This window comes from Chrysochloris asiatica, unplaced genomic scaffold, assembly GCF_000296735.1.
Source record: "Chrysochloris asiatica unplaced genomic scaffold, ChrAsi1.0 scaffold00169, whole genome shotgun sequence".
Taxonomy (NCBI): Eukaryota; Metazoa; Chordata; class Mammalia; order Afrosoricida; family Chrysochloridae; genus Chrysochloris; species Chrysochloris asiatica.
Window position 1 is genome coordinate 2,512,528 of NW_006408687.1, and position 12,432 is coordinate 2,524,959.

The following is a 12,432-nucleotide window of genomic DNA, read 5'->3' on the forward strand; positions in this document are numbered from 1 at the left end:
AAAATTCCACTAGGGGTCTGTGCATAAAAATAATAAAACAACTCTTTGTGGCTCTGCCATCCAAAGAGAGGAAGAAAGAAAGAAAGAAAAGGAAAAAGAAAAGAAAGTATTTCATTGTTGCTTTGCAAAGACAATGAATTCTTCATGCACAGGTTTTCCCCATGTCTCATTTATTTAATTTCTCGATTAATATGTCCCAATTTACTTATTTTAATTCCTTAATTAATTATGGCCCTGGCCACAGTGCTTATCCTACAGCACCACACCAAGACTCCAATATTTTCCTGATGCACACAGAATACAGAGGTAGTAAGGCACAATCTTTTTTTTTTCTCAAGGACCCCAAAACTATCAGCCAATCAGTTGCTGTCAAGTTGATTCCAACTCATGGAGACCTCTGTGTTTCAAAGTAGAACCATTGCCTGCGTTTTCAATGATTGTGATCTTTCGGAAGTAGATCTCAGGACTTTCTTTCCATGGTGCCCCTGGTGAATTAGAACCGTCAACCTCACGGACACCCCAATATACTCTAAACATGGATCTAAGGAAGATCGACTTTATATACAAAACTTGAGTTTATAGCCTCAAAGGTTATCTTGAGTAACTAGGATATTTTCCCTAACAACTATATCTTCCTTCTTGTCCTTCACCATTGGACTCTGGAGGTTTTGTTGACCTCCTAGATCCTCCTTTGTGATTATAGTTGTTACTGTTATTTGAGCTAAAAATCTCATAAGCAAATGCCATTTTAAAAATTTATTTCACAAGCCTTGTTTACATTTTAGTAGCTAAAACATTCAAAATGTAGGTGGTATCCGTGTTTCTAATAAAGTATCTTATTTTTATGCTTACATTCTCTTGACAAGAGACATTTCTAACTCAGTTTTCCTGGTTAATGTTCAGGTGTTATTATTAAAGAATTTGCAGACCTTGACTGACTTGCTTGATTGTGAACTTAAAACTTTGGGAATGAACACCAAATAAGTCTGGTGGTTGTTCTTAAGTGCCTTCCACTCAGTTCTGACTCATAGCGACCCTATATAGGGTTTCCAAGTCCTGGTGTGGCACTGTGGGTTAATGCAAACTTGGTGTGAACCACAAGGTTGGCGGTTCAAGCTCACCAGCTGCTCTTTGAAAACCCTATGCAGGCTTGCTATGGATCAGAAGTGACTCGACAGCACTTAACAACAGTAACAATTGGGTTTCTGAGGCTTTTTAAAAAGTCTTTGTGGGAGCAGAAAGCTTCATCTCTCTCCCTTGGAATGGCTAATGGGTTTGAACCACTGACCTTTTGGTTCACAGCCCAGTGTTTATCCTATGAAGCCACCGTGCAAGTCTTACACACACACACACACACACACACACACACACACACACACTCCACCATAAAGCTAAACTCTCACGAATTAACTAACACTTTCAGCTTGCAATTTGCTTTTGGAGTGATGAGTTTCAGAATTATTTTGGGATTGGAAAAAAATAGACAAACTATGAAAAAGTAATAAATACCTATTTTGGAAGGTAATGCTTTTTTGTGCATACCATGCATTTATTTCTCCTATTCTTAAAGGTCGTCTCTTGAAAATTAAAGTTTCAGTTTCACATAGTTTGTTTAGTCAGTTGGATGTTTTCCTTTTGGTTCAGGTGTTTCATTGTACACTGTTCTAACAGTTGCTGTAGAGTCAGTGCCAAACCATGGAGAACGCGGGTATGTCGGAGTAGACCTGTGCTCCATAGGGTTTTAAATGACTGATGCTTAGGAAATAGGTCTTTCTTTCAGGGTGTCTGTCAGTAGACTTGAACCTGCAACCTTTCTTAATGAGCAACTGAGCTCATTAACCATTGGCACCTCCCAGGGGCTCCTTATTGGTCCGGAGAGTGTGTTAACTCAAAAGAATTCTTTCCAACTGAGTGACATATGACCTAGTTACTGTTATAAAAGGGCAATTCGTGCTGCAGAGTAGGCAACAGAACGCATTCAACTTTCCATTTCCTTCCTACCTAGTGCAGACAGAAGACTACCCACGGGTTGCTCAAGTGTCAATAACCAAGTGTGGCTCCAACATGGAAGGATACTGTTTGCATGGACAGTGCATCTACCTGGTGGACATGAATGAACATTACTGCAAGTAATATGCCACCTTCTTGAAAAAAAGAATTTTTTACAATGCCTATTTTTTTCTCTTTGATCCTTAGAAGTTATCCTATACTTCCATGGGCTGTTAGAATGCAGTTTCTGTGTATCACTGAAAACTGGATCAACTGTGTTTTTCAAATGAGGAAACAAATAGACTCAATAGTAAACATACTTCAAGTGTACAGAATGGGGAGGATTTCACTTGTCTCCAACCCACATGGACATCTCTGTCAATGGAGTTCTGTCTAAGACATTGTTTAAGCAAAAAAAAAAACCCAAACATACAAAATTTACACAAGACACTATTCTAGATTGTTGGCCACCCTGGAAACGGAACCAGACCTTTTTTTAAGCCACACTACATGAGTCTATTATAGCCTGAGGGCTAATGGAACTCTTTGATTAATGTTGTTCCAGCTCCTAAGTCACTCTTTGAATTCATTCTTACAAAAAAAGGGTAAACCTTTTATTGCAATGTGAAATTAATTCTTAAAAAACTAATTTATAATCATGACTCCCCTACCCCCATAAGTAATAGTTTTTTCTCTTCCATTTTCCTTTAGGTGTGAAGTGGGATACACTGGTGTCCGATGTGAACACTTCTTTTTAACCGTCCGCCAGCCATTGAGCAAAGAATATGTGGCTTTAACTGTGATTCTTACTATCTTTTTTCTTGTCATAGTTGCAGGTTCCATGTTCTACTTTTGCAGATGGTAAGACTCTACCTACAAATTACTTTCGCATATCTTTCATGCAGAAAGAGACAGCCATACATAAGGACAAAGTATTATTTAGAGCAAAAATGTAATCTGCACTGATAACAGGTGTTTCAGAGACAGAGTGTTGTTGTTGTTGTTAGGTGCCATTGAATTGGTACCGACCCTATACACAGCAGAATGAAACAGAATAACAACATTTAATTCTATTACTAGTTTGAGTACTTATTATCTGTGTTACCTTAATGCAAATCAAACTTAGAATCTCAGTTCATTCATTAAAATAAATTTTAAAAGATAAAAAGTGTTCTCTTTATTATAGGACTATATTTAGTATAGAATATGATAATGTGCATGAAATTAAATCAGAAACATGATGCTAATGTTATAGTAAGCTGCCTGTATTTAATTTATTAATATTGAATTTTGTCACCTATCACCTGTCTGTCAATTTGTCACGCTGTGGTGGCTTGTATGTTACTGTGATGACAGAAATGATGCCACTTATATTTCAGATATCAACAGGATATTTGGACCTGTCCTTAGTGGACAGATTTTAGTGGACCTTTCAGACCAAGACAGTCTAGGAAAATAGGCCTTGAAATCCACTCCCAAAAATTAGCCAATGAAAACATTAAGGATAACAATGGAACACTGTTTGATATAGTGCTGGGAAGATCAGTCCCTATAAAAAGACATCATGTTCAATAAAATGTTGTTGTTAAGTGTCATCAAGTCTGTTTTGACCCAAAGTGAAACCATATAGAGTTTCCAAGGAGCAACTGGCCAACTTGAACTGCCACCCTTGCAGTTCAAATCGGCTTTGCAGTCCAGCTCATTAACCCACATTGCTATTGTTGTTGTTAAGTACCGTGGAGTCGGTTCTGACTCATAGTGACCCTGAACAGGGTTTCTGAGGCGTAAATCTTTATGGGAGCAGAAAGCCTCATCTTTTTCCCACAGAACAGCTAGTAGTTTCGAACTGCTGACCTTGAGATTAGCAGCCGAATTCGTAACCACTCAGCTACCACAGTGCCGTAGGGCCAGTAACAACAAAGAAAGCCTTCAGTGAGATGGATTGATGCAATAGCCACAACAATATGCTGAAACACATCAAAGATCATGAAGATGGTAAAAGATTGGGCAATATCTCATTCTATTATACATAAGGTTGCCATGAGCTGCACACAACACAATGGCAATTAACAACTAATTTGTATTACATAAAACTGTGTAACTCAATAGCCCCAGGTGCTCAAGAACTTAAAATTTAAAGCAGAGATGGCACAGTGGTTAAACACTTGGATGCCAACTGAAAATTGGCATCCATGCTTTTAACTGACCACTCTGCAGGAGAAAGATGTAGCAGTCTGCTACCATGGAATTTGCAGCATTATGTGACTGTTCTACTCTGTTGCATAGCATTGCTATGAGTCGGAATTGACTTGAAGGCACACAACAAGTATAGAAAATTACGCAACTTAGTTGTTGAAAAGTGGTTCATGTCAACTCCCCTAAACAGTCATATTCCAGCTTCATGTGCAATACTATCACTATGCTGATAATTGAAAAGAACAAAATAAATAAGAGAATGACCATTGGAATTGAGAGTTTGTCATACTGGCTGGCAGGTTCTTAGGGTTCTGAAAGGCCATGGGAACACAGTGTGCATTATTTAATAATAGTTGCCTTTAAAATGTCTACATAAAATACTTATTTTGAAACTGGTAATAGGTGTTCAGTGTAGATTTGGATGCTTTTCACCCCCAAGAAATGGTACACTTATACTTTTGATTGTCTGAAAGTGTACTATTATTATAAGTGTACTACTGGTGTGGTGCTATAGATTAATGTGCTGGACTGCACAGTCAGTTTGAATTGCAAGGTTGGCTGTTCAAGCTCACCAGCCAATCCTTGGAAACCCTACATAGGGTCGCTATAGGTCAGAACTGACCCAACAGTACTTAACAACAGCAACAACATCTATTAAATTTGGAGTCCTGGTGTGGTGCTGTAGGTTTATGCACTAAACTGCAAAGTTGGTTTGAACCACAAGGTCTGCAGTTCAAGCTCATCATCTGCTCCTTGGAAACCCTATACAGGCTCGCTATGGGTCAGAACAGATTCAATAACACTTAACAACGATTAAATTTATTTTGCCCATATTTGAGTCTAAGCATTTATCAACTTAATAATATCTTCTTGATTGGTTATAGTCACAAACTAGCTATTATTAAAACTAAAATACATTTGAAATTATTTGACTACAATCTTTTCCTTCATAGATTGGGAAACTGAGAGATAGGTCAACTAACATTCGTCAGGTCATAGAGCTGACAAGTGGCTAAATAGAAGTGTAGGCATTATAGAATTTCCTCAAGGCCACGTGCTTCATTTTCTAAATGATGAAACAAAATCCAGAATATCAGGAGCATAGCTTAAGAAATGGTAGCAATGAAGATTTTGAGTTTTGATAGATCTATGCTAAATCTTAGCTATGAGACCTTGGGTGGGTTACTTAACTCATTTATACTTTACTTTCTTCATATGTAAAATGAAAATAATAATGGTAAATGGAAGAATAAAATGAATAATGCATGTATAACATTTAGCACATTGTGAGTGTCCAATAAATACTAACATTTTAATTTTGATGGCTGATAACATTATATAAACATGATAGGCAAAAAATAGTAAGGTGGTGTTTCTTAATCTAGTACACTAGATAAGATACTGGCACTTGGTTGCTATTGTGAAATGATGTCGAGTCAACTCTGACTCACAGAGACCCTGTGTAGGGTTTCCGAGGAGAAACTGATGGGTTTGAAGTGCCGACTTTTCAGTAAGCAATCCAGTGCTTTTCCTACAGCACCACACCAGTTCCTTAGATAGTAGCAAAATGAAGAGAGAAAGAGAGGGAAAGGAGTTAAGATGAAAGAGAAAAGTAAGGGGAAAGACAAAGCCATGTTTAAGTATAATTACATGTCATTCTTGTAAGCTTCACAGTATTCATGTTCATGGTAAAGTCTCTGAGAAGTCTTGCAGTCAATATGTTCTTTTAACTGTGTTTCACTATTTTCTTCCAGAATGACTTGATCATGGGCCATATCCCTTTCAAACCCAAAGCCTATTGCCATCAAGTCAATTCAGACTCACAGTGATGCAGAGTAGAATGGCCCCAGTGAGTTTCCAGGCAGACTGCCACAGCTTTCGCCCATAGAAAGTCTGATACATTCGAATCACCAACTTGTTGATTAGCATCTGAGTGTTTAACCACTTTACACAAACACTCTCTCACTCCCTACTGTTTATTCCTTGGTCAATCTAAATTTATTCACGTTTGTCAATTTGGGAATAGTATGCTAATATATCTTTTGAGTCCATGTATCTGTTTTATTAGTTAATGCATTTAGCTCTTATGTACAAACAGTACTGACAGTTTGATTTCTGATTATTTCCAGGTACAGAAACCATAAAAGTAAAGAACCAAAGAGAGAATATGAAAGAGTGACTTCAGGGGATCCAGCATCACCCCAAGTCTGAGTGGTGCCATCAAGCTTATAGGCAACAACGCACAGCATGCCTGGCTAATTTTAATGCTCTTATTTTATTAATAATATTTATGTTGGATTATGTGTCAGATAAACAGTGTTCTATTTTTAAGATATTGGAAATATTTTTTTATTTTTCTTTTATTTTTGACCGACTGTTTGCTAATATATAATGTACACACACTGTTTAATAAAAGAAAATTGATATTTTTGTAAAAAAAAAAAATCATTTCCTGGGCTAAATGCTTATTGAAAGCCTCATAGGTTATACTTTTTGAGGAGGCTTTTAAAAAGTTTGTAAAAAAATGAAATTGTGATAATGGAATTTTTCCACAAAAGTTCTGAAGCCCCACTTGTGGCAACTGCACAGTGATTTTTGCTTATGAGTTAGCCATGCCCAAGTCCTTGCTTAGGAAACGTCAGCAAATGACAAATTTCTGTAAACCTAAATACAATAGTCAAATCGATTTAATAGATGTATTTTCCTTTCTTTTTCAAAACAATGATAATTGGTTTGACTCTTTCATAGTTTGATGTATTGGTTAGCATTACTGTGTCATGCATTAGAAAATATTGCAATGGGAATTGAGGAGAATCAAGCACAAGTCCTGTGCTGACCACTACATATTTGAAACAAACTAAGGCAAGGAATCATGAAGATAACACATGTTCAGGCAGTGTTTTGTTCTGTTACATATCAGGTCTCCCTCCATAAGTTACAATTGACTCTATGACAACTGACAGCAACAACTGAGGAAAGATAAGCTCCCTTGACCCACGTCCTCAGCAATAACTCCCCGTGTATCTGCCTGGAGAAGTGTGCAGTTCCTTAAGCTATTCTACCATTCCTGTCACCCATGTACCAGATTTTCTTTAAGTAAAAGGAATTGGAAAACTTAATTTATATTGTCTTTTATGTAAATAGTGGGTATTTTATAGCTTTGCATTCTTCCTTTTTTGTTGTTTTCATATAGTACAACATTCTACATGAGTTAATTGTTGCTCATGAAGCAATTCGAAAAAAAAAATCTGTAAGTGAAATCAAAATTTGTGCTTCTTTTTAGAGAATTTTCTTTGGAACTTGGCTAAAGAATTCTAATATTGAATCTTAGTCCAAAATTTGATGGACTATTCATAATATATTTAAGTATATTCGGACAATGTTCTACAGTGTCTAGGGATAGAGATCCAGTTCTTTCGTTTTCTGTGCAAGAGAGTTTAAAATTAAAATCAACTTAGCAAATGATTTTCACTAGAATTCAATATTCGATATTTAAAATATTGTCTTAAATACAGGGAGCAGAGAAAATAGGGTGGGAAGTCATAGTGTAAGAGCAAACCAATTCGCAAGGTTTTAAAGTGCAGAGACTTAACCACACCTTGCTATGAAGGCTGAGATGAAACCAGTATCCTTCCCCCATTGTTTGCTTATATTTTGGAAGAGACTAAGGAGTCTTCTGCGCCCTGAGCCCAAAGGTCTCTATGAATTAATAAGAGTACTCTGGGAACTGCAATAGGAGTCATAGCTGTCACCACCTCCTGATCTCATGCTAAACTGCCTCATGGAATGCTAAACCTTTGGGGAGAGTCTCTCTGGATCACATACCAGGTCAGGGAGGACCTGTTCTTCCTCCACCTTTTTTTCCTGGCACGTGCTAGGGCAACAAAGAAATAATGAGCCATGGCTGACCTCTGGAGTGTGAGGTGCCCAGACTAGCCCCCATTTACATCCATGCATGATAGTTTCTGTGTGTTCATGTGACTCTCATTCAAATGACTGAGTCTGGCCCTTTACATATAGGGAAACACACTAGACACAAATACACACATGCACACACAAGGGTAAGTAAAATATATTGCTACTAAGGTTCCAATTCCTATATACATGTTTGTTTGTTTCTCTCCAAACAAAACATGCTTAAACGTGTCTTGTGATCAGTAGACAACTGCAGACAAGTTCTTTCAGTAATACACCTGTGTTAGACTCTCAAAGGTGCCTTCCAAAACAATGTCCAATGAAAACAAGAGATTCCCAGGTAATCTACTGAGCTAGTTCAATTCAAGGCAAAGAGATCAGCTCAGAAGTTATAGTGACTGCTTTCAGAGATTCCAAAGGGGTAATGTTGGTACATTTTCTCAAAGGACACAGGGTGATCACAGCGGCTTATTAGGAAGAAGTTTTAAGAAAAGTGAAAACAACATTGAGTCAAAGCAATGAGAAATATGAATGTGGTGCTCTGGTATGACTATGTCATAACACAGTTTTTAGTTCTGAAACCTTGAGAAGAGTTAACCAAATTCAGCTGTTATCATTCATAAGCAGCAAATTCATGATACTAATGTCTAAAGTGTCTAATGCTGTTGAATTCAATAATGCAATTTTTAAGAGTTCTGTCTGATTCACTTTGTCATTATTATTCCAATGTCATTCTGTAGATTTGAAAAACAAATTGTTTAATTTGCTGTCCATTATTTTCTGATATTTTCTACTGTCTTTCATGTAGGAGAAATGGGATTTATAACTTGTATAAACATTGTTTCTGGAGTACATTTTAATGTTCTAACTCGACAATAATTTTATCTAAAACAGTTGTTATTCAAATAAGATGATGTTAAATGTAAGACAGTACAGTTTTTTCTTTGCATTTTTGCACTCTGTCATTGCACTTTTTAAGTTTGAAGAGCCATTTTAGTATACAATTTATATTAAAGATGCTATGGAACATAAAGTTGTATTGCATGCAGTTTAAAGCAACTTCTTTGATTATGAATTTTATCAGAGTACTGAATTGTATCAATTTGTTCATGTTCAATATCAGCTTTGATAATCGTGTACCTTAAGATACTGAAGGAGAATATTGATAATTTATAGCCTACTATTAATTTTTATTTATTTTGATGGGAACTAGAAAGAGTATTATTGAAAAATATAAATGCCGTAAGCATCATGCATAAAAAATTCTCACTGAGAAGTATAGTCTCTGTAAAAAATCTGGTTTTGCTTATTTTTTCATAATTCATTTGAGAAATTATAAGTAACAAAAGTTACGATGTGTTTTAAAAATGAAAAATAAAGATAAAATGGTCTTGGTAAGGAAAAGCATTATATAAATATATCACATTATTTTCTGTCTTACTGTAATGAATAATTTTAAAAAATAAAAGCACATTATTTATAAAATTCTAAGTCTTAGTGTTTTACAGTTACAAACGAACAGAACCCTATTAAAAAGCAGATTTAAAAAGGACACAGTAGTCTCAAGAATGCCAAACAAGAGGCTTAGTTTCCCAGAGTAAACAGAAAGCATTGTTGTTGTTAAGTACTGTGGAGTCAGTTCTGACTCATAACGACCCTACACAGAGTTTCTGAGGCTGTAAATCTTTACGGGAACAAAATGCCACATCTTTCTTCCACGAAACAGCTGATAGTTTCAAACTGCTGACCTGCAGTTGGCAGCCAGATTCATAGCCACGATGCTACCAGAGCTCCTTAAACAGAAAGCATTTGTCCCTCTGAACCCCTATCACAGTAATGCTTCTACAACCTATGGAATACTTTACCTATTTATTAACTCTTTGGATCCTTTCATTTTCCCATAAATAGGGAAGGCAGTCCTAACTATGATCATTTTACAGGGAGGCTAAGTAATTTGCCCAGGATTACATTGGTAGCAAAAGAAGGAACTGGCATGAAAAATAAGATTTTCTAACCCATGGTATCATTAAAGTTCTAAAACTGTGAGGATTTCATCTGAGATAGAGGTTTTTTTTTTTTTTTTTTTTTTCTTACATAAATATGTTGTTGTTGTTGTTAAGTGCCGTCAAGTCAATTCTGACCCATAGTGACCCTGTATAGGGTTTCCAAGGAGCAGCTGGTGAGCTTGAACCACCGACCTTGTGGTCCAAACGACTTTGCAGTCTGTCGCATTAGCCCACAACACCACATAGGAATATAGATAGACATAAAATTCATTCCCAGTGTGTTGTTATTGTTAAGTTCTGTTGATTGGGTTCCAACTTGTAGCAATTCTATGCACAACAGAATGAAATACAGCCCGGCTTTGTGATATTCTCACAATTATTGTTACACTTGAGCCTATGGCTGCTACCACTGTGCCAATCCATCTATCTCACTTGGGGTGGGGGCTGGGGGTTCCTCTTTTTCGCTGACCCTTCATTGTATACTTGAGGGTCTCAAAGTAGACTCTATCTTAAAGACATGGATAAAGCTATCAAAACTCTTATTTGCTGATGTGGCATGCCTTAAAATAAGAAACAGATGCATCCACTAGCAATCAAAATGTGGAATATATGAAGTATGAATCTAAGATAATTTAGAAGTTTCCAAAAATGAAGTGGAACATATAAATATTGATATTATAGGCATTTTTATTGTTATTAAATGCCATTGAGTTAGTTCTGACTCATAGTGACCCTGTATAGAGTTTCCAGTGAGAGGCTGGTGGGTTTGAACCACAGACCTTGCAGTTAGTAGTCCAGTGCTTACCCTATACTGTATACCAGGACTTCATACTAGGCATTAGTGAGCTGGAAATGGACTAATATTGACCATTTCAAATTGGACAATGCCAATCTACTGTGCCAGGAATGATGAATTGAATAGGCATGGTGTCACATTCATCACAAAAATAATATTTCAATCATACCAATGACAGGATAATATTCATACACTGAGAGACAAAACCAGTTAATTAAAAGATTTACGCACCAACCGCAAGATGAAAACGGTGTGATAGAATTTTACAAAAGCAATGACGTCTTCATTGCAAATATCATTTTTCAACAAAGTAAATAGTGACTATACAAGTGAACTGGACTAGATAAAATGCACAGGAATCAAGCAGGCTACATCTATGAAGACAGACAACAGCATATATAGAACAAGACCAGGAGCTAACTTCAGAACAGACAATTAATTACTCAGATGCAAGTTCAAATTGAAGCTCAAGAAAGTTAAAGCAAGTTCACAAGAGCCAAAATGAGAACTTGAGTACAACCTACCTGAGTTTAGAGACCATCTGAAGAATAGATTTGAGATCTTCAATACTAGTGACCAAAGGCCAGATGAGTTGTGGGATGAAATCAAAGACTTCATACATGAAGAAAGCAAAAGACAGAGAAGAGATAAAATACCAAAAAGGATGCCAAAATAGACTCTGAGACTTGTTATTAAATGCAAAGTAGCTAAAGTAACTGGAAACAATGAGGTAAAAGAGCTGAAAAGAAAATTTCAAAGAACAATTTGAGAAGACAAAAATCAAGTATTATAATGTATTATAATGAAATGTGAAAATACCTACAGTTAGAAAACCAAAAGAGAACACATTTGGCATTTTTCAAGCTGAAAGAACTGAAGGAAAATTCAAGCCTGACTTGAAATGTTGAAAGATTCTTTGGACAAAATATTGAATGAAGCATGAAGCTTCAAAAGAAAATAGCAAGAATACATAGTGTTACTATATCAAAAGAATTGGTTGACATTCAACCTTTTAAGGAGGTAGCACATGATCAAAAACCATTGTTACTACAGTAAGAATTCAAACTGCACTGAAGGCATGGGTGACAAACAAGGCTTCATGAATTAATGGAATACCATTTAAGATACTTAGCAACACCAGGGGTGTTCACTCATTCATTCCCCTAAATATGGAAGACAGCTAGACAGTCATATTTGTGCCTATTCAAAAACAAAACAAGACAAAAAAAATGACCCATATTTGTGCCTATTCAAAAACAAAACAAGACAAAAAAAATGACCCTAAAGAATGCAGAAGTTATTTGACAATACATATAATACATATAATAACATGTAAATAAAATTATATTGAAGATGGTTTAAAGAACATAAGAGTTGTGGGATGACATCAAGAACATCATACATGAAGAGAGCAAAAAGTCATTAAGAAGACAAGAAAGAAGGAAAAGATCAAAATAGATGTCAGAAGAGACACTGAAATTTGATCTCCAGTGTAGAGATGCTAAAGCAAATGGAAGAAATGAGGAGGTC

At 36.2% G+C, this 12,432-nt stretch overlaps 1 protein-coding gene across 1 annotated transcript in view; it reads left to right on the forward strand.

Annotated features, from left to right (window-relative positions):
* Positions 1-6,396, forward strand: part of EREG (epiregulin) — a 12,347-nt gene extending 5,951 nt beyond the window's left edge. The window contains exons 3-5 of the mRNA XM_006871596.1: positions 2,006-2,129; positions 2,701-2,850; positions 6,315-6,396. Of these exons, the coding sequence (XP_006871658.1) occupies positions 2,006-2,129; positions 2,701-2,850; positions 6,315-6,396 (356 nt within the window). The remainder of the gene's footprint in view (positions 1-2,005; positions 2,130-2,700; positions 2,851-6,314) is intronic.
* The last annotated feature ends 6,036 nt before the right edge of the window (positions 6,397-12,432 follow it).